The 23,798-nt window shown below is 43.3% G+C and overlaps 1 protein-coding gene across 3 annotated transcripts in view; it reads left to right on the top strand.

The window, feature by feature from the left end:
• Positions 1 to 23,798, top strand: part of LOC137376333 (filamin-A-interacting protein 1-like) — a 412,771-nt gene that overhangs the window by 201,807 nt on the left and 187,166 nt on the right. For all 3 annotated transcript variants that reach the window (XM_068044658.1, XM_068044659.1, XM_068044657.1), the window contains exon 3: positions 9,287 to 9,460. In XM_068044658.1, the coding sequence (XP_067900759.1) occupies positions 9,287 to 9,460 (174 nt within the window). The remainder of the gene's footprint in view (positions 1 to 9,286; positions 9,461 to 23,798) is intronic.

Genomic DNA, 23,798 nt, shown 5'->3' with positions numbered 1-23,798 from the left:
CACAATAGGCCTACGATGACAGCCATGCTTCCTCAAGGAATGTTATAGAACACACCATCAGCATCCTCAAGCAACACTTCCGCTGCCTGATCTGCCCTGCGCCAGACCAATCCCTGTAGACTATTCAAACTTTAGACAAGTATAAAAAAACAAAATAATCTGGCAACTAACCTGTAAGTAATTCATGATCACTTTAACTACTGATGGCGAGGGGTCCTTCATTTTGCTTAATATCATGTTTAGCTGTGCGCTATTAAGAGAGAGTGTAGGTTGGATTGTGGAGTTCACAAATTGTAGCGCTGCCATCAAATCAGCACTGCACACTGACTGATGTCATTAATCTGCCTACTCTGTATGCTGCCTGTGGTGTGCACACACAAATCCCTTTACTAAGCTGCTGTCTTAGACACTTCCAGTCAGAAGAGTGCGCTTGCATCTAGGACCCTATCTGCAAGCAACAAAAGGCCACACGGTGCCTAAAAGGTATTCATGACACAGCCCAATTTCATCCCTTATTCCTATTCATTTAAAACACCTAACTTACCTTTTTAAACCACAGAACCTACCATTATAAAACACAATTCCTACCTTTTTAAAACACAATGGGGGATAAATTGGGGAGCAATCATCTTTGGGTGCTTCACCTGCACAGCTGCACTCAAATGGTGAGGTCTGCAGGGCCCTGCAACTTGGGCCTCAGACCTCACCATAATGTAGATGATGTTACAGTGGGAGCCTGTGCAGGATAGTGCTCCAGTTTCCAGGTAAGTGATCAATTTGGATTACGGATGTGTGGAAGAGGAATGGGTGGGACTCAGAATTCCTGATTGGGCTTTCGTGGGGGTTTGGGAGTACTGTGGTGGAACTAGGTGGGAGAGGGAGGTGGGGGAGGAGAATATCAGGGATGAGGGCCTGGGGATTAGGAGAGTGATCTGAATTCTCAGGACCAGGAGGGGTAGCGATCATAAGTTCTTGTCTTTTTTTCCTTATGTGGTGTTTAGAGTTGGTTTTTCTGGAGGCAACCACGCTGGTGCTGGCTGCCTCAGGGTAAACCAAAGTTGCAGCAGTGACCAGAAGAAAGCGTCGGGACCCTTATTTACACATGCAAATGCTCCAACACCTGCTTCAGATGTGGGTAACGGACATCCCTTGTTTGGCCTTTACCAAGATGATGTCTATGTACTTCCTGTTAGAAGTGTGCACAAGCATCTCTGACCCCATTTTCCATCCTTATGCAGCCACATAACACCTACAAAATATGGCCCAATTTATCCCCAATACATATTTATTTAAAACACAAAACCTACATTCTTAAAACATAATACCTACCCTCTGAAAGCACAATTCCTACCTCTTTAAAACACACTGTTTGCTTCTTTTCCTTTGGCTCAATCTAATAATGGAAGAAAATTATAAATAAAAATTGAGGCTTTGATTAGCTAATAAATTGATTCAAAGGCTACTCTCCTTACCATTCATGAGCTCGAACAGTCATGATTAATACAATTGCAGCAACTTTGTAACTTTTTGCTAACAGTGATATATCCAGGAGCAGTTTTCTTGGGTTTTTGGCAGCATCTGTTTGCCACAAAGAGTTTTGACTTCAAAAGGATTCTAATAAAAATTACATGGTGACAAAATTCCTTGCACAGGGTGGCAGGATGTTGGCTTGTATTCATGATTCTCCATACATTAGGTTCCTGGTCTCAAGGTTGCAGAAAGGAAGAGCAGCCAGTGGGGATGAGGGGCTAGAAATTTGATCTCATTGCACCTGTTTTAGCAGGCCCAATTTCAGGGACCAATATCCTACACTACTGGTTTGCCGGATATAGTCCAACCTGCAATTCAGTTGGCCATTTTTCAGGCAGCTGCCTAAAACAGACATTACATCTATTAAATATGTAAATAAGGTTCCGAATGCCAAGTGTAGATCCCCTCACAGAAATTGGGCAGCAATGAGGGGGGCGAGCACCAGCTTCCACAGTTGTCATGGTGACTCCTCTTTTCCACCCACCTCTCCCGCACACCCCTCCCCCCCACATTGCCCACTCCAATTGTCCTCTCAAGACTTACCTTTAGGCCACTGCTGGTGAGGCAAGCATTCCGACATTCAACTAAGTAAATGCGCAAGCTTCCTTTGAAGGCACATCAAGAGGCGGCAGGTTGCAATTTTTTTTCGTGGCTCTTGAGGCCCTCTTTCAGTCTAGCCTCCCTGTTGGTAGATACACTAGAACCGATTTTGTGCCTGAAAACCGACTCAGGCAAATTTCCACCTCTAGCTGTTGTTCTATAGGACAGATGGTGTAGTGCTAACGTCACTAAACTAGTAACCCAGAGACCCAGACCAATGCCCTGGGGACATGGGTTCAAATCTCAGTACGGCAGCTGATGGAATTTAGATTCAATTAATTTTTAAAATCTAGAATTGAAAGCTAGTCTCAGTAATAGTGCCATGAAACTACCATCGATTGTCGTAAAACCCATCTGCTTCACTAGTATCCTTTAAGGAAGGAAATCTGCTGTCCTTACCTGGTCTGGCCTACATGTGGCTCCAGACCCACAGCAATGTGGTTGACTCATAACTGCCCTCTGAAATTGCCTAGCAAGCCACTCAGTTGTCAAGGCAATTAGGGATGGGCAATAGATGCGGGCCTTGCCAACAACGCCCATATCCCATGAAAGAATAAAAAAATACAGCCACCCCTAGGTTGTCCATGTACATCTCAATGGTTCAACTCAAGACCATGATTCCTGCTGGGGTTGGGGGCTATTCTTTGGGGAGGAGGTGTGGGTATCTGTGGGGAGAAATTTAAAGAGGCAGAATCGAAAATTCATTGGAAGGTTTGGGGAATGATAATCACCATTTACAACTCTGAGTTTAAAGGTTAGAAATGATTGTTGGCGGTGCCATTGTTTGAACATGCTTCCATATCAAAGTCTTAGCTCCACGTTTTTAATGGAAGCCTAAATCTGTTAATGGCTTTGTTAAAATAATGGTGAGAAGGATTTCTTCTGAGCACATTAAAATTGTTCATATGATAACATCATTGAAATTAATTTCTATCCTTACATTCTTTTTCTTTTGGGCCTCCTTATCTCGAGAGACAATGGATACGCGCCTGGAGGTGGTCAGTGGTTTGTGAAGCAGCGCCTGGAGTGGCTATAAAGGCCAATTCTAGAGTTACAGGCTCTTCCACAGGTGCTGCAGAGAAATTTGTTTGTCGGGGCTGTTGCACAGTTGGCTCTCCCCTTGCGCCTCTGTCTTTTTTCCTGCCAACTACTAAGTCTCTTCGACTCGCCACATTTTAGCCCTGTCTTTATGGCTGCCCGCCAGCTCTGGCGAACGCTGGCAACTGACTCCCACCACTTGTGATCAATGTCACAGGATTTCATGTCGTGTTTGCAGATGTCTTTAAAGCGGAGACATGGACGGCCGGTGGGTCTGATGCCAGTGGCGAGCTCGCTGTACAATGTGTCTTTGGGGATCCTGCCATCTTCCATGCGGCTCACATGGCCAAGCCATCTCAAGCGCCGCTGACTCAGTAGGGTGTACAAGCTGGGGATGTTGGCCGCCTCGAGCACTTCTGCGTTGGAGATACGGTCCTGCCACCTGATGCCAAATATTCTCCGGAGGCAGCGAAGATGGAATGAATTGAGCTCTTGGCTGACATATGTTGTCCAGGCCTCGCTGCCATAGAGCAAGGTACTGAGGACACAGGCTTGATACACTCGGACTTTTGTGTTCCGTGTCAGTGCGCCATTTTCCCACACTCTCTTGGCCAGTCTGAATATAGCAGTGGAAGCCTTACCCATGTGCTTGTTGATTTCTGCATCTAGAGACAGGTTACTGGTGATAGTTGAGCCTAGGCAGGTGAACTCTTGAACCACTTCCAGAGCGTGGTCGCCAATATTGATGGATGGAGCATTTCTGACGTCCTGCCCCATGATGTTCGTTTTCTTGAGGCTGATGGTTAGGCCAAATTCATTGCAGGCAGCCGCAAACCTGTCGATGAGACTCTGCAGGCACTCTTCAGTGTGAGATGTTAAAGCAGCATCGTCAGCAAAGAGGAGTTCCCTGATGAAGTACTTTGGACTTCGCTCTTAGACGGGCAAGGTTGAACAACCTGCCCCCTGATCTTGTGTGGAGGAAAATTCCTTCTTCAGAGGACTTGAACGCATGTGAAAGCAGCAGGGAGAAGAAAATCCCAAAAAGTGTGGGTGCGAGAACACAGCCCTGTTTCACGCCACTCAGGATAGGAAAGGGCTCTGATGAGGAGCCACCATGTTGAATTGTGCCTTTCATATTGTCATGGAATGAGGTGATGATACTTAGTAGCTTTGGTGGGCATCCAATCTTTTCTAGTAGTCTGAAGAGACCACGTCTGCTGACGAGGTCAAAGGCTTTGGTGAGATCAATGAAAGCAATGTAGAGGGGCATCTTTACATAACATGTATAATTTCAGCACAAATAGGATTTCTGTGACAGTCACACACCTTGTTTCATTTGGTCTCACAGGTACCATGACTTTTTTTTAGGCAAGTAATTCACCATTAATTTGTTCCCAAATTGCACAAGTGCAAAGTATAGTTTACATTCAAAGGTTGAGCGCTTTACTGAAAAATCAACCTGAGTGTGACATTCTTCCTGATCTCACTCAGTTGTTTATTTTTCAATACATCACTGCTCTCTTTCATTTACCCTTTATATAAACTATACAGAAGGGAGGATGGGAGGTACAGACACAGTGAACAAGGGATGCTGTGACACCAATTCAGATTTTTCAATAGACAACCATTTCAGTCCATGTGAGGACATTTCCTTTTTCCAGTGATCTCATTTCAGTGTTGCATTTAGTTGACACAAGGATTTCATACCGGGTGACCGCATAGATTCCATGTGTATTTAAAAAGTCAAGAAAGGAGCGTCTTTGTTTGGTCTAGTCTAAGTTACAATGAGAATTATTGCTTTTAACAGCACAATCATTGACATTGTTCTTGTATAATTAATTACCTAGAACTAGAAAGTTGTGCAGAACCTTGTTTTTTTATTATTTGGTTTACTAGACAGAAAAACAATGGGATCATCAAATAAAGCAGAAGAACTGTTTGAAATAACCATGCCGTGTGATAAACACTACAAATCCATAACTGCCCTCACATTCTGGAACACTGGCTTATCATCTGTGGGGCATAGATATGATTCGAATTCAGAATAATATTATGAAAGGGTATGCCCAATGTTTGTATTTACTTGGTCCAGTTGGTAGCACTACTGCTTCTGAATCTGTAGATTAGGAGTTCAAGACCCACTAAAAAATATACCATTGACATTTTAAAATATAATATAGCGCAATACAAGAGGGCGCTTTGTTAGCAGAGAAGCTGGGGAAGAAAATGGACCTTGTTGTGCTCGGGAATGCCAGATAAATATAATTGGGTCAGGTCATATCTGGGGCAGCCATTTAAACAGCCATTAGATCCCTTGCATAAGCTAATGAGGGGCCTGGTACCATTTTTAGGACCTCTGTGGAATATTGGGCTTCGCTGAGGCCATGTTGACCTCAGGATATCCGTACGTGAATGCAAGCCTAGTGGCAACTACCACTGAAAAGCTAAGTTGCTTCATCCTTTTTTTAATTGATATGCTGTCCTGCTGAAAGCAGCACCATCTCGCTGTACCCTCTCCCCCTACCCTCCCTCCCCACTAGGACTCACCTGAAGGCCGCTGCCAGTGAAGCAGTCAGCCTGAAATTCGGTTAGATGAGGTCCAAAGACTAATTTAGCGCAATCCTTTGGCCTCCATCTTCAGGTGCAGGAATCATTCCTTACATTATTTTGTCACTTGTAAACTGGCTGAAACTAATTTCTCGGCTGCTGTCTTTTTGATGATATATTAAACTGAGGCCCGCCTGCTTAGACGGATGTGAAAGATCTCAGGGCACTATTTAAAGAAGAGCAGTGAGTTCTCCTTGTGACCTGGTCAACATTTCTTCCTTAACTGACATTTCCATAGACAGATTATCTGATCAGTCATTTGCAGTTTGTTTTTGAAATATTGTTATGAACGGCAGACCTTGTAACATGATTATGTCTTAAAAATTGTGATTTTTTAAAAAGTTCAAGATGAAGTCCAGAAGGTCAGGTGACCTCATCTCCACTCTGCAAAAGGTTACCAGGACATCAGAGAAAATAGATCAAAGACTTTCCTTTGAAAACAGATTCTGCAGGACTAACATCTGAAGAACAATGGGTCTCACCCTCCCAAACTTTTGGGTCATAAAACAAGGAGTCAGTAATTGGGAAAATGTAAATGAACCAGGCATGTGTTAACACCTAGGGACGAGGGAAAGGCTTGAGTGGCATTGTGAACCCAGATTTTTGGTCTTTGCATTTTGGAGCAGAGCAATAAGGTATTGACTTCTGAGTCTAGATAAATTTAACAGACTTTCTGAAGGTAAACAGGCTGTAAGAAGGGAATCCATCAGCTGTGGCCTCAAGGCAAGCTGTAAGAAAAGACACCCAGTGGTGCCAGTCAGAGAGAGAGAGAGGGAATGCCTGCTATCTGAAGATATACAGCAAAAGGCTGTGAAGACTTGCACCTGTTTTGAGACTCGAAGCTTGCGGAGGAGTGAAGGCCCCAAAAGATCACTAGAAATCGCATTGTCATGGATGCCCAGGTTGAAAGTGCTCGAAGAAGTGAGCAAAGAGAATATTGATTTTTAAAAAGTCTGGGAGATCCAACCCATTCCAACCAAGTACAAGTTAGTTAATTGCCAATTGCTTTTAATTTAGTTGTTGTAATAAGTCTTATAACGTGAAATCTGGTTGTGTAATTCATTAAATTGGTATGAGGATTCATAGCTCATATTTTTCATGTTAACAATCTCTCCAAGGTCATAAAAATATGCATCTACATAACGCATTTATTGGCTGTGAAGTTACATATGATGTCTAGAGGATGTGAAAAAGATGCTTTGTAAATACATGTTCTTTCTTCTTTAAAGACTAAAGAAAATGGGTTTGGCTGTTTTAACCCAGCTCCAAGTGGGTACAGATGATACGTGTAAAATTTCAGGTATTAAACTGCCACTCATTTGGAGAGGTTACAAAGCTGGCTGATGTGGGAGTGGAGATGCTAAGCCGATGCAGTGGAGATCAGGAGGGGTGGGGGTGAGGAGTACTTTGTTAAGATTCAAGGCATAATATTGAAGTAGAGTGGAAAGTATTACTCTGCATCTAGCCACGCTGTCTTGTAACATGCAGCTGCTCGATGCTGATAGGTATTGGGGGCTGTAGTGGCACTACCTCTGGGTCTGCAGCACTACAGGGAGATGGAGAGATGGAGCAGAGGCTGCAAAGAGGGAAAGCTCTGCAAGATGCCCTCTGCCAACTTGGAGCCGGGCTCCTCTGTGCTCCTTGATAGTGACAGGCAGCTGTCTAGCAGCCCAGCCAAAGCACCCGGTATCTCAGTGTGCATGCCCATCGGCATTCTCCTGTATGAAACTCCATCGAGATCCTCATCTGCGTCTTCTGCAGTAGAACTCATTTGTGACCACACCCTCTGGTGAACTAACAAACAAACCATCCTTTGCAACGGACCTGGCTACAGCCCACTCGTGCCCGGTGACTCACAATGTGCTGATGCCAACGCTATACTAGTCTCCAGGGTACATGCAGTGCCAGTGTCTGAGCTGGTGGCTGTGAGTGTTAGATCAAGTGACGGGACGTCTTTATTAGTGCTGTGTTGTTGCTCTCTCTTCCTCCTGGGGCTGCTGTGGCTGGGCAGGTAGCAGTTCTTGGGTGCCTGAAAGTAGAAAATCAGAAGGGAATGCTTGTGAGAGGGAAGGGGGTTGGGGTGGGAAGCAGGAGGTCCATGGTCACATCACCAGCAGTTTGCCCATCAAGTCAGTTGGCAGGATGAGGGTGAGCTGAGTGTTAAGAAGGGACATAAGGCTGGAACATACCACCATCCTCAATGATCCCAGTGACATCAAATGCCATTGGATCTGTTGTAGCCAGCCACATGATGCTAAGAACCATCTTCTCCATAGGGTTGGGAGATGCAGGTGTCCTTATACCCCTGCCAGTTTTGCTCCACTCCCCTCTATTGTAGGCAACCTTGTCCCACAACAGAGGGCAGAATGTCAGTGATTGTGTAATGCTGTGTTTGGGCGATATGCATGCCATAGCTGAATAGCTGGGGATATGTGGAGGCAGCAAGAGGTGTGTGTGAGGGTGAGATGGAGTATCTGGACATTAGGTGTGCATCCTGAATGCCAGGGGGCGCATCTGGGTGAGTGATGGGGGTGTAGTGCACTGAGCAACGTGGGTGGTTGGTGGTGCGATGGGTAGGAAATGTCATGTGACATGTGGCCTTGACCACCTGTGTGATGTCATTAGACTTCTTGTGGCACTGCTGCAAGATCCTTGGGTTCAGATGCTGGAAATTAATTTTCTGGCCATTTGAACCCACTTCCTTCTGAGGGTGGTTCTTGAGGGCCTCCAAGCCCCCGCTGAACTATGGTGTCTCTCCTCCTGACGAACACCACCGCTAATATCTCCAGCGGCGCAGCCATCACCCTGGAACCCTCTCTCTGCTCTAGTGTTCCATTTTCCATTTTTAAATTGCAGCAATATTATTCACTGCAGCTTCCCTTTAAGAGGTACAGACTGCTTTAAGAAGAGCAGGCTGGCTGCACACATGCTATTAGCACAATGTCCCCTGCTTAGCACAAAGGCAGCCAGCAGCAAGGCAAAGGCTCAGCCCCATGCTACAATCATGGTGATAGAGGTAGCTGCCCACCTGTAACAGAATCGGTACAGGCAGGTCCCAAATTGCAACTCCGTGCCTGAGCGCCAGGCTAAGCCAATGTTTAGACAGTGTCCCTTTAAACACCAACACACACTGTAATATAATCTAATTAAGTATAGGCACAATCATTATCATGTAGGCTAGGAGGTTTTGCTGTTAGATAAAAAGTTATCTTCTCACAAGAGCAGCAAATAATGGCAAAATACTGCGGATGCTGGAAATCTGAAATAAAAACAGAAAGTGCTGGAAATACACAGAGCTGAAACGCTAACTCTGTTTCTCTCTCCACAGATGCTGCCTGACCTGCTGAGTATTTCCATCACTTTCTGTTTTTATTATATCAGAAAATTATGTTTCACTGTAAGATAAAATGTTCTACTGCCCCCAAATATGTTACCTTGCTCATCCTTATCCCTTGAAATGAAGCATTAGCTTGTGAGGTAAATTTAAACAGGTTCTACTCAATCTCCACAGGCACGAGAGGATGTTATTCACTTGCTGAAGTCGAACAAGATTAATCCGGAGTCTCTAGAGGCTTACTATGGTCTGGCAGTTCCCGAAAAGATTCTGCGGACATTGTACAGGGATGCCAATCAAGCTCAGGAAAAGACCCCAGGGGAAGATGTGTATGAGAAGCCGATGGCAGAGGTATGGTTTCAGGTTTGCATTATGCGTGTACCTTGCAGGAAACAATTGATTTGAAGCTTCACATCTGAGCACCTTCTGCTGGGTCAGTTAAAAACACTGGGGTCAATTTTCACTGATTTCGCCTGGTGTTAATGAGGCGTTAGTGGTCCCTTATCTTAATATCTATTTTAGGTCAGAGCTGCACTGCACAGACTCTGACCAATTCCATAGGCAATGGAATCAAAGACACTCAGCCAAAAATAACTATCGAACAGCTTGCCTGTCAGATCTAAATGACACTGGAGTCTCAAAGTCAGTATCGAGAAACTTACTGAGATTAGATGTGGCCTTCTATGCAGTAGGATATTCCATAAAGGAAGAAGGCTAGGGGGGTGTGCAGGTTACTATCCCTAGTATTATGTAGAGTAGGATATTCCATTTAACAGCTTATATGAACAGCTGAGTATTCTGAAGAAGAATGAGCAGAACCATACACTACCCTCCACAATGTCCTATCAGAAGCACATATGGGAGTCCATATTTTTGTTCAAATTCCTCATCAATTTCTGTGTAAGGTAAGAACAACTGCCATTTAAAAAGCATGTTTAATATAGGAAAACACCTCCCAGTATGAAAAGTTGATAGTCATTGGTAGGAACGTGAGCCCAGAGGTCCCTGCTGGAAAGTGTAGCTATGGGCATTGAGGAAGAAGAGGATCGGGCTCAACTGTGATGCTTCCATGATCAAGTTGTCCACCAGCATTCAGTGACTGGTAGGAAGGGCTGTTGTTGCCTGTTGTTGTAAAAGCTAGTGACTACGGGAGAGAAATGGAGAATATTGGAGGCGAAATAAATATATCATTATAAAACTCTGAAAAATAGACTTTAAATGATCTGTAAGGGATTCAGTTCACTTCTTCCTTACAATGACTCTTGGACCCCGGAATTACAAGAACAAAATACAGACGACAAACAGGTTTTGGCTCAACCTAAATTCGTTAATTTATTAGACCAACAAAACCACAGTACAAACCCCTTTATGATTTGACTGAAACTTACAATCACCCATGCGGCTGGTCACTACCGATGTTGATTGTAGACCTGGATCTGGAGATGACCGTTCCCCATCCTTCTTCACCTGACTGCAATGCCCACGTTCTGATGTTGTCCTTTCTTATAGTGTTCCAGTCACGCTATCCCACACCTGGGCTTTAGGCCGTAGTATCAGTTATCAGCCTGCTGAGCCACCTGGTCTTTCACACCCCTTTATCTTTGTCCTTCAATCTCCTGAGCTATGCAGAATTGCAAGGTCAGAGACAACTCCTCATCTCCTCCACTGCTGTCTACACATCATAAAGATAATGTGATTTCCCTCACGGTGATGGGCGCTTAGTTCATGGCATTGTTCAGGTGTTAATGTGTCTTCCATTCTTGCCAGGAACTGACCGTGATACAAAATTTCTGTTATGACATTGTCCAGTAGTTAATGTCCTCCAAGCTGATCATGAGTCAGAGTCTCAATTAACTTATTCCTCCTGTGCATCGCGGTTAATTGTTTCACGTCCTTCAACCCCCACGCCACCTTAGTCTTTCCCTGTTATGGCCTTCCGAGGCTTCCTTGGTGATAGTGCCAATGCAGAGTTGCCGTCTGCATTCAGATCAGATCTTTGTTCATTTTAACGGAAGTTATAACTTCATCACAGCCCTGGAGCTGACTGGAGCCACCTGACCACAGGAAGCGTGTTACCAGTTGGGGTATGCTTTATATATTGCATAGAGATTAGGGGAGTGTTGTGAACAAGAAATACTCTTACTAAACTTTCTTACCCCTTTGAAAGTTTTAGATTCCAGAAAACAGATTTTCAGCCTTTAGAGCATGTTTTACTTTACTTGTGCAATAAAGCTTTTGAGAATCCTAATTTTTGAACAACCATCAATCAAAATGGTGGGCTGAAATTTATACTCCCACCGCCGAAATCGGCGGCGGGCAAAAACAATGGCGGCCGACCACACAGGCCACATATCGCAGAGCCGCCGCGATATTAAGTGCGGTGGTTCATTTAAATAGATGGGACGGAATGCCCCCCACCACAATGACATGGAGGGGCCAGGCTGTCCATTCCTGGCAATGACATCAGCTGCCTGTGCGGAGGCACTGACGCCATTTTTAAAGGGCTTCGAGCCCTACCGTTAAATTTAAATATTTAAAGAGCCATTTAATTTTTAAAAATTAAATTCATTTATTCTGCCCCTCTCCCACCCACCCCATAACAATTAAATTATTTACTTGCCCTCTCCTCCCAAAACACTTACGCAGTCCACCTGACTTCTCCCCCACAAAGTACATAAACTTTAAACTATAACCCTTCTCACCATCCACTCCACCAATGGTATTACTTTGACGCTGCTTCCCCCGCTCCTGCAAAGAGAAACTTACTTCCTTCCCCCCTTCCCCACCAGTGTTCCACCTTGGTTCCACGAACGGGGATCCGAAGGCACGTGAATGCTGGTCACTGGCACAAATTTCACACCGGGACAGATGGCGGGAACGCAAGTTTCACTAATTAATTGATTTTAATTAATTTAAATATTTAAATGGCGGTCCCGTCGCCGAGCGGGGAGGGGGGGCCACCACGAGGCCTCGCCACCGCCAGCAATATCGGGCAAGGCCTTCCCGGCGGCGGGGTGCATGGCAGCCCCCTCCTGCAGGCATTTTCTGCCCCCCACCCCAGCCCACCACGACCCCCAACGTCGGGGAGTCTGTAAAATTCAGCATGGTGGATGGGCACAATTTTCTTGCAGATGATTTTGTGGAACCTGATTTCATTTGTGCTGATAACAGAAAACCAGCTGTGATAATGCACTTTCTCAAAGAACTAAATAGCCTGTTAACCCATGCAACTGACAAGGTTTTTAGCATCCAGCTGTGTGCAATGGTGCCACAAAATGGGGAAAATCCTTTGGTGTAGCAACAATTTAACTGTACCAGTATTTTTTGCTTACAGATATTTTCTAATTACATAGAATTTACAGTACAGAAGCAGGACAATCAGCCCAATAGGTCTGAGTTCGTCTATGCTCCACACAAGCCGGCTTCCATCTTACTTCATCCCACTTTCTCAACATACGAACATCCAAATTAGGAGCAGGAGTAGGCTACTTGGGCCCTTGAGCCTGCTCCACAATTTGATAAGATCATAGCTGATCTGATTGTGACCTCAAATCTACTTTCCTGTCGACCACTATAACCTTTGACTCCCTTGTCAATTAAGAACTCAGCCTTAAAAATATTCAATGACCCTGCCTCCACTGCTCTCTGGGGAAGAAAATTCCGCAGACTAACAACCCTCTGAGAGACAAAAAATGCTCCCCATCTCCATCTTAAATGGGAGACCTCTTTTTTTCAAACTGTGTCTCCTAGTTCTAGTCTCTTTCATAAGGACAACCATCCTTTCAGTATCCACCCTGTCAAGTCCCCTCAGTATCTTATATGTTTCAATAACGTCACCTCTCATTCTTCTAAACTCCAATCGATACAGGCCCAACCTGTCCAACCTTTCTTCATAAGATAACCCCTTCATCCCAGGAATCAGTCAAGTGAACCTTCTCAGAACTGCTTCTAATGCAATTATATCCTTTCTTAAGTAAGGAGACCAAAACTGTACACAGTACTCCTGATGTAGTCTCGCCAATACCCTATACAACTGTAGCAAAACTTCCCTACTTTTATATTCCTTGCAATAAACAACAACATTCCATTTGCCTTCCTAATCACTGGCTGTAACTGCGTACTAACATTTTGTGAATCATGTACCAGGACAACCAGATCCCTCTGTACCTTAGAGTTCTGCACTCTCTATACATTTAAATAATATGTTGCTTTTCTATTCTTCCTGCCAAAGTGGACAAATTCACATTTTTCCACATTATTCTCCATCTGCCCACTCACTTAACCTATCTGTATCCCTTTGCAGACTCTTTATGTCCTCTTCACAACCTAGTCTCCTACCTATCTTTGTGTCATCAGCAAATTTAGAAACCATACATTCGGTCCCTGCATCAATGTCATTGATATAGATTGCAAATAGTTGAGGCCCCAGCACGGATCCCTGTGGCACTCCACTAGTTACAGCTTGCCAACCTGAAAATGTCCCATTTATCACTACTCTCTCCATCCTGTTAGCTAACTAATCCACCATGAGTTCTTATTTTTTGTAGTAACCTTTGATATGGCTCCTTATCAATGCTTTTTGGCAATCCAAGTACACCACATCTACAGGTTCCCCTTTATCCACTGTTATAACCAGGTGAGAAAGGTGTCCAGGGGTCCTTTCAGCCTTCACCTGGTCTTATTGTAACAGGGTTTTGTTTAAACACATTGGGTTTTGAGCTCCCCCTTGGTGAATCCTTGTTCACCACTTTCCAATTATAAGGCAAAGAAATGAGCACGACCAGGTTTTCTCAGGTTTAAAGAAGAAATGTGAAATTTATTAAAACTTGAACTTAAACTCTAATTCGATTAATGCCTCCGGATACATGCCACACCCCACGCCAGCATGCATACGCGATACGCACATGCAAATAGAGACAGAAAAGAGCAGAAGAAAAATAAAGTGGAGAGGTTTGAGGCAATATCAGAAGAGTTTCCTCTTACTGTGCTTTGAGCTCACTGTAGTCCTTTTGTAGCTAGTTCTTGCTTTTTGTTGGGGTCCCGTATTCTTCTTAAACCTTGTTCACTGTCGGAGACTTTTCTCTCTTGGGGTTCATGTGTCTTCAATGGGTCTTCAGTTCCATGAGAACTAGATGAGAGCAGACAGGAGAGAGGTCTTTTCAGTCCAGGAGCAAACAGCTTTCTGAGTTTTAAAACTCTGTGGCAAGTTCAAAGTCAAAAAAACTCCAACAGCCAGTTAGTCATGTGACTAAACTGGTCTGACCACGTCTGTTTGTGTATTCGGCCATCTTAGCAGTTAACCTGGAATGCTAGCCTCTTCACCTTCAACATCTGGTAATCAAAAGTCCATTGTGGATTAAAGTGGAGCAGGGAGTGCGCCCTTTGTCCTTTCCAAGTACTATCTGTTACTATGCAAATGTCTTTCCAGTCAAAAGGGTTTGGTGTTTTTTTTTAAACAAATTCTTTCTTTCCTCCTGTAGCATTTTAAAATCAATGTTCCTATGGCGAAATATGTATCTCATTCTTGGCATTCTTGGCCTACATGACACCACATTGTCTGTTACTTCCTCAAGTAACTCTAATAAATTGGTCAAACACTATTACCCTTTCACAAAATCATGTTGACTCTGCCTGATTGCATTAAGAGTTTCTAAGTGCCCTGCTATAACCTCCTTAATAATAGATTCTAGCATTTTCCCTATGACAGATGTTAGGTTAAATGGCCTGTAGTTTTCTGCTTTCTGTCTTTCTCCTTTCTTGAATGGAGAAGTTACATTTGTTATTTTACAATCTGATGGGACCTTTCAAGAATCTAGAGAATTATGGAAAGTTACAACTAATGTATAAATGATGTTTCCCCTTGTAGGAGAATCTAGAACTAGGGATCACTGTTTAAAAATAAGGGGTCGCCCATTTAAGACAGAGATGAGGAGAAATGTTTTCTCTCAGAGGGTTGTGAGTCTTTGGAATTCTCTTCCTCAAAAGGCAGTGGAAGCAGAGTCTTTGAATATTTTCAAGGCAGAGGTAGATAGATTCTTGATAAGCAAGAGGGTGGAAGGTAATCTGGGGTAGTTGGAAATGTGGAGTAATGAGTGCAGCCGTGAACCTATTGAACGGCGGAGCAGGCTCAAAGTGCCAGGTGGCCTACTCCTGCTCCTAATCCATATGTTCGTACGTATCTCAGCAGCTACTTCTTTTAAGACACGAGGATGTGTCTTGGGGACTTGTCAGCCTTTAGTCCTAATAGTTTTCCCTGGTGATTGTAATTGTTTAAAGTTCCTCCCTCCCTTTCATCTCTTGATTTACAAGCATTTCTGGAATGTTATTTGTGTCTTCTACAGTGAAGACAGACTCAAAATATCCGTTCAGCCCTTCCGCCATTTCCTTATTTCCCATTATTAAATCCCCAGACTCTCTCTAGAGGACCAACGTTCACTTTAGTTACTCTTTTCCTCTTTAAATACTTGCAGAAATTCTTACTATCCATTTTAATATTACTAGCTAGCTTTCTCTCACACTCTAATTTCTCCCACATTTATTTTTAGGCATTCTTAGCTGGGTTTTAAATTCTGTCCAATCCCTGACCTACCACTAATCTTTTCAGAATTGTACTCTTTTTCTTTCAGTTTGATCCTATCCTTAACTAAAATAGTTAGCCACGGATGCTGCATCCTTGACATATAGTCTTTCTTTCTTACTGGAATGTATCTTTGCTGAGTGTTATGAAATATCTCCTTAAATGTCTGCTACTGCATCTCTACTGTCCTACCCTTTAACCTAATTTCCCAATTCCCTTTAGCTCTGCCTTCATACCCTTGTATTTGCCTTTATTTAAGTTTAAAACACTAGTCTTAGACCCACACTTCTCACCCTCAAATTGAATGCGAAATTCAATCACCTTATGATCACTGCTACCTGGATGCTCATTTACTATAAGATCATTAATTAATCCTGTCCCATTGCTCATTACCAGGTCTAGGGTAGCCTGCACTCTGGTTGGTTCCAGAACGTGCTGCTCTCAGAAATTGTCCTGAATACGCTCTATGAACTCATCTTTCAAGCTACCTTTCTCAATCTGATTCATCCAATCTATATGAGATTAAAATCACCCATGATTATTGCTGTACCTTTCTTACACGCCCCCATTATTTCTTCCTGTATACTGTGTCCCACAGCATAGCTACTGTTAGAGGATCTACAAGCTAATCCCACAAGTGACTGCTTACCTTTGCTATTTCTTATCTTTACCCAAACTGATTCTTGATCTTTCGAACTAAGGGCATCTTTCACTATTGTACTAAAGACATCCTTAATTAACAGAGCTACCCCACCACCTTTTCTCAGCTCACTGTCCTTCCGATTTTATTCATTTATTTATTTAGAGATACAGCACTGAAACAGGCCCTTCGGCCCACCGAGTCTGTGCCGACCATCAACCACCCATTTATACTAACCCAAAGCTAATCCCATATTCCTACCACATCCCCACCTGTCCCTCTATTCCCCTACCACCTACCTATACTAGGGGCAATTTATAATGGCCAATGTACCAATCAACCTGCAAGTCTTTTGGTGGTGGGATGAAACCGGAGCACCCGGCGAAAACCCACGCAGACACAGGGAGAACTTGCAAACTCCACACAGGCAGTACCCAGAATTGAACCCGGGTCGCTGGAGCTGTGAGGCTGCGGTGCTAAGCACTGCGCCACTGTGCCGCCCAGCCTTGGTCAACTTGAAGCCACGTCTCTGTAATGGCTATCAACTCATACATATTTATTTTTATTTGTGCTGGCAATTCATCTATTTTGTTATGAATGCTGTGCACGTTCAGATACAGAGCCTTCAGTTCTGTCTTTTTACTACTTTTGCAAGCTCTGGCCTTATCTTCTGGCGCACTCTTAAGTTTGAACGCTCTGTCCCTTCCTACCACACTCTGGTTATCATTACTTTTATTGCTACCTTGCTTTATTGCCTTGTCCTTTCCCTTTAATTTACCACATCTTTTCTCACGTGATCCCTCTGCCCCTGCACACCACCGCCCCCCCCCCCCCCCACTACCCCACTATTTAGGTTAAAGCCCTCTCTACCACCATAGTTATACGACTTGCATGGTTCTGGTGAAGACCTTTCAAGAACATAAGAACACAAGTAATAGGAGCAAGAGTAGGCCATTCAGCCCTTTGAGCCCATGCCGCCATTCAATGAGATCATGGCTGATCTTCTACTTCAACACCATTTTCCTGCACTATCCCTGTAACTCTTAGGAACTTAGGAAGTTGGTTGAGTGGTAGACGACAGAGAGTGGGGATAATGGGTAAGTACTCCGATTGGCAGGGTGTGACTAGTGGTGTCCCGCAGGGATCTGTGTTGGGGCCTCAATTATTCACATTATTCATTAATGACTTGGATGATGGCATAGTATATATATCCAAATTTGCTGATGATAACAAAGTTAGGCGGCATTGTAGACAGTCTAGGTGATAGCATAAAATTTCAAAGAGATATTGACAGACTAGGTGAGTGGGCAAAACTGTGGCAGATGGATTTCAATGCGGGCAAGTGTGAGGTTATCCATTTTGGACCAAAAAAGGATAGAGCAGGGTACTTTCTAAATGGGAAGAGGTTAAGTAATGTGCATGTCCAAAGAGACTTGGGGGTTCAGGTGCATAGATCTTTAAAATGCCACGAGCAAGTGCAGAAAATAATCAAAAAGGCTAATGGAATGCTAGCCTTTATATCTAGAGGATTGGAGTATAAAGCCACAGAGGTTATGCTGCAGCTGCACAAAACCCTGGTTAGACCCCACTTGGAGTACTGTGAGCAGTTCTGGGCACCACACCTTAGGAAGGATATATTGGCCTTGGAGGGAGTGCAACGTAGGTTTGCAAGAATGATACCTGGACTACAGGGGTTAAGTTACGAGGAGAGATTACACAAATTAGGCCTGTTTTCGCTAGAATTTAGAAGGTTAAGGGGTGATCTGATCGAAGTCTTCAAGATATTAACAGGAAAAGACAGGCTAGATAAAGATAAACTATTTCCACTGGTTGGAGATTCTAAAACTAGGGGGCATAGTCGAAAAATTAGGACCAGACCATTCAGGAGTGATGTTAGGAAGCACTTCTTCATGCAAAGGGTGGTCGAGGTTTGGAACTCTCTCCCACAAACAGCAGTTGAAGCTAGAAGTTAATTTTAAATCTGAGATAGATTTTTGTTAAACAAAGATATTAAGGGATATGGGCCAAAGGCAGGTATATTGAGTTAGGCCGCGGATCAGCCATGATCTCATTGAATGGCGGGACAGGCTCGAGGGGCTGAATGGCCTACTCCTGTTCCTATCTTCCTATGTTCCCTTGATGTTTTTGATATGTAGAAATCTATCAATCTCAGTTTTGAACATGCTCAACGACTGAGCCTTCACAGCCCACTGGGGTAGAGAATTCCAAAGATTCACCACCCTCTGAGTGAAGAAATTCCTCCCTATCTCAGTTCTAAATAGTGATAGTGATGAGGATTGTCAGAGGATACAGCACGATATAGATCGGTTGGAGACTTGGGCGGAGAAATGGCAGATGGAGTTTAATCCGGACAAATGTGAGGTTGTGCATTTTGGAAGGTCTAATACAGGTGGGACGTATACAGTAAATGGCAGAACCCTTAGGAGTATTGACAGGAAGAGAGATCTGGGCGTACAGGTCCACATGTCACTGAAAGTGGCAACGCAGGTGGATAAGGTAGTCAAGAAGGCATACGGCATGCTTGCCTTCATCGGTCGGGGCACAGAGTATAAAAATTGGCAAGTCATGCTGCAGCTGTACGGAACCTTAGTTAGGTCATACTTGGAATATTGCGTACAATTCTGGTCGCCACACTACCAGAAGGATGTGGAGGCTTTGGAGAGGGTACAGAAGCGGTTTACCAGGATGTTGCCTGGTCTGGATGAGGAGAGGTTGGATAAACTCGGATTGTTTTCACTGGAACGATGGAGGTGGAGGGGCGACATGATAGAAGTTTACAAAGTTATGAGTGGCATGGACAGAGTGGATAGTCAGAAGCTTTTTCCCAGGGTGGAAGAGTCAGTTACTTGGGGACATAGGTTTAAGGTGCGAGGGGCAAAGTTTAGAGGGGATGTGCGAGGCAAGTTTTTTTTACACAGAGGGTGGTGAGTGCCTGGAACTTGCTGCCGGGGGAGGTGGTGGAAACAGGTACGATAGCGACGTTTAAGAGACATCGTGACAAATACATGAATAGGATAGGAATAGAGGGATACGGACCCCGGAAGTGCAGGCATCAAGATCGGCGCAGGCTTGGAGGGCCGAATGGCCTGTTCCTGTGCTGTACAGTTCTTTGTTCTTTGTTATTTTAAATGGCCTGCCCCTTATTCTGAGTCTGTGATCCTGGTTCTGGACTCCCCAGCCAAGGGAAACATCCTTCCTGCATCAACCCTGTCGAGCCCTCTAAGAATCTTGAATGTTTGAATGAGATCACCTTTCATTCTTCTAAACTCCAGACAATAAAGGCCCAGTCTATTTAATCTTTCCTCATAGGACAATCCCTCCATTCCTTCATTGCACTCCCTCTATGACAAATATATCTTTCCTTAGGTAAGGAGACCAAAACTGCACACAATACCCCAGGTGCAGTCTCACCAAGGCTCCATACAATTGAAATAAGACATCTTTACTCCGAGACTCAAATCTTCTTGTAGTAAAGGCCAACTTCTTAATTGCTTACTGTACCTGCATATTAGCTTCCAGTGAATCATGAACAAGGACACCCAAGTCCCTTTGAAATTCAACATTTCCCAATCTCTTAACATTTAAGAAATAATCTGCATTGCTGTTTTTCCTACCAGAGTGGATAACCTCACATTTCTCCACATTGTATTCCATCTGCCAAATTTTGCCCACTCGCTTAGCCTCTCCCAATCCCCTTGAAGTATCTTTGCATCCTCCTCACAGCTCACACTTCCACCTAGTTTTGTATCATCTCCAAACTTGGAAATATTATATTTAATTCCCACATCCAAATCATTGATATAGTTTGTGAATAGCTGGGGCCCAAGCACGGATCCTTGCAGTACCCCACTAATCATAGCCTACCAATCCGAAAATGACCCATTTATTCCTACTTTCTATTTTCTGTCCATTCACCAGTTCTCAATCCATGCCAATATATTCCCTCCAATCCCATCTGCTCTAATTTTGTTTACTAACCTCTTGTGTGGGACCTTATCAAAAGCTTTCTGAAAATCTAAATATACTGCATCCATCGGTTCCCCCTTATTTATTCTGCTAGCTACGTCCTCAAAAAACTCCAATAGGTTTGTTAAATATGATTTCCCTTTCATAAATCCATGTTGACTCTGACCAATCCTACCATTATTTTCTAAGTGTCCTGTTATCACATCCTTTATTATAGATTCTAGTATTTTCCCTCTGATTGATGTTAGACTAACAGGTCTGTAGTTCCCTGTTTTCTCTCTCTCTCTCCTTTCTTAAATAGTGGAGTTACAATTGCCATCTTCCAATCTGCAGGAACCATTTCAGAGTCGATAGAATTTTGAAAGATGATCATCTACTATCTCTACAGCTACCTCTTTCAACACTCTGGGATGTAGATCATCAGGTCCAGGGATATATCTACTTTAAGTCCCATTAATTTCTCTAGTATTATTTTTTTAACTCATATTAATATCTTGCCATTCCTCATTTACACTCGTCCCTTGATTCTCCATTATTTCTGGGAGGTGTTTAGTATTTTCCTCCGTGAAGACAGACTCAAATTATTTGTTTAGTTTCTCTGCCATTTCCTCCTCATGCACTTGTCAAGCTTTCCCTTAAATGTGTCTATGCCATTGGCCTCAACTACTCTATGTGGCTGCAGGTTCCACATTCTAACCACTCTGAGAGTAAACACTGATACCCTTCTGCACAAGCATTTTACAATTGTTATGACTTCACAATGTTGTAGAATTATACCTTAAATTAGACTTCAATAAAATGCTTGCTTTTCAATTCAGCCTTCACTGCTAGTCCGACTTTAATTTGGTTCTTCTCAGCACACGTTACCACCTCTACTTGTTACAATAAACTGGTCATAGTTTTAATTTATCAGAAGCAAAATTCTAAATCTGAAATAAAAACAGAAAATGCTGGAAATACTCAGAAGGTCTGGCAGCATCTGTGGAGAGAGAAACCGAGTTAATGTTTCAGGTCAATGACCCTTCATCAGAACTGATAGAAGTTACAAATGTAATATGTAATAGGAAATCTATCTACAGCATAAAAATGAATACCTGAAACTTCCAAAGGCTAAGGAGTGTGTAAAGCAGGCAGATCATTTGCAGGCGGGGAGAGTGTAAAATTTGGGGTTGAACCTGGACTACTGGGTTTCTGTCTCATCTGGAAAGAGACCCAAATTCCAGTCTCGAGTGGGGGAGAGTATGGGGGTGGGGTTAGAGCAGGTGAATCTTTCGCTTATCCTTTACACCCTTGGACCTATCGGGGGCTTGTCTGGGGGACCAGTCAAGTTCAGCCTAAGAGTTTATGGAATCATTGAATAGTACAGCACCATCCCTTTTATTACCACATGCCTCTACTTTCCAAATAAGTCTGTTATAATATTTATCAAATGTCTTCTGACCCAAGTAAATTGGAATCAAAGATTGGTAGGCAAATCTGTAATAGAAAAATAAGCTGCCTTTAAAGAGGAGATAGTTCAGTTCTAGTCAAGGTACATTCCCACAAGGGGGAAAAGTAGGAAAAGAAAATCCAGAGCTCCCTGGATGACAACAAAGATAAACAGTAAGATGAACCAGAAAATGTGTGCATATGACAGATGTCAGGTGGATTATACAAGTGAGAACCAGGCTGAATATGAAAGTTTCAGAGGGGAAGTGAAAAAAACAAATAAGGGAAGCATAGAGAGAACATAGAACATCTGTCATATGCACACATTTTCTGGTTCATCTTACTGTTTATCTTTGTTGTCATCCAGGGAGCTCTGGATTTTCTTTTCCTACTTTCCCCCCTTGTGGGAAGCATAGAGTATGAGAAGAGACTGGTAGCTAACATAAAAGGGAATCCAAAAGTCTTCTATAGGCATATAAATAGTATAAGGGTGGTAAAAGGAGGAGTGGGGCCAATTAGGGACCTAAAAGGGGATTTACACATGAAGACAGGGGACATGGCTGGGGTACTAAATGAATACTTTGCATCTGTCCTTACTAAGGAAGAAGATGCTGCCAAAGTCATAGTAAGAAAGAAGTTGAGACACTGGATGGGCTAAAAATTGATAAAGAGGATGTATTAAATAGTCAGGCTGTACTTTAAGTTGATAAGTCACCAGGACCAGATGAGATGCATCTGAGGGAAGTAAGGGTGAAAATTGAAGAGGCATTGGCCATAATCTTCCAAACTTCCTTAGATACAGGGGTGGTGCCAGAGGACTGGAGAATTACAGATGTTACACCCTTGTTCAAAAATAGTGTAAGGATGAACCCAACAAATACAGGCCAGTCAGTTTAACCTCAGTGATGGGAAAGCTTTTAGAAATGATAATTTGGGACAAAATTAATTAATTAAGGAAAGCCAGCATGGATTTGTTAAGCGCAAATTATGTCTAACTAACTTGCTTGAGTTTTTTGATGAGGTAACAGAGAGGGTTGATGAAGGTAATGCGATTGATGTGGTGTACATGGACTTCCAAAGGCATTTGATAAAGTGCCACATAACAGGCTTGTCGGCAAAGTTTGAGCCCATGGAATAAAAGAGACCAGGTAACAGCATGGATACGAAGTTGGCTGAGTGACAAGAAACAGATTAGTGATGAATGGTCGTTTTTTGGACTGGAGGAAGGTATACAATGGGGTTCCCCAAGAGTTAGTGTTAGGATCCCAGCTTTTCCTGATATATATTAATGACCTGGATTTGGGTGTACAGGTCACAATTTCAAAATTTGCAGATGACACAAAACGTGGAAGTATTGCAAACTGTGAGGAGGCTAGTGATAATCTTCAAGAGGACATAGACAGGTTAGTGGAATGGGCAGACAAGTGGCAGATTATATTTAATGTAGAGAAGTGAGAAGTAATTCATTTTATTAGGAAGAATGACGAGAGGCAATATAAAATATAGGGTACAATTCTAAAGGGGATGTAGGAGCAGAGGGACCTGGGGGTATGTGCAGAAATCATTGAAGGTGGCAGGGCAGGTTGAAAAAGCAGTTAGTAAAGCATATGGGATCCTGGGCGTTATAAGTAGGGGCAGAATACAAAAAACAAATGATAAACCTGTATAAAACATGGGAGTATTTTGTCCAGTTCTGGGCACCACAATTTAGGAAGTATGTGAAGGCATTAGAGAGAGCGCAGAAAAGATTTACAAGAATTGCTCCAGGGATGAAAAACTTCAGTTATGTGGATAGATTGGAGAAGCTGGAGCTGTTCTCCTTGGAGAAAAAAAGATTAAGAGGAGATTTGATAGAGGTGTTCAAAACCATGAGGGGACTGGAAAGACTAGATGGGGAGAAACTGTTCCCATTGGCAGAAGGATCGTGATTCAGAGGACACCGATTTTAGGAGATTGGCAAAAAAAGTACCGGTGATATGAGGAAAAATATTTTTACGCAACAAGTAGTTAGGATCTGGACTGCACTGCCTGAGAGTGTGGTGGAAGCAGATTCAATC

This window comes from Heterodontus francisci, chromosome 13, assembly GCF_036365525.1.
Source record: "Heterodontus francisci isolate sHetFra1 chromosome 13, sHetFra1.hap1, whole genome shotgun sequence".
In the NCBI taxonomy this organism is placed as follows: Eukaryota; Metazoa; Chordata; class Chondrichthyes; order Heterodontiformes; family Heterodontidae; genus Heterodontus; species Heterodontus francisci.
This window is presented reverse-complemented; position numbering and strand designations above follow the sequence as displayed.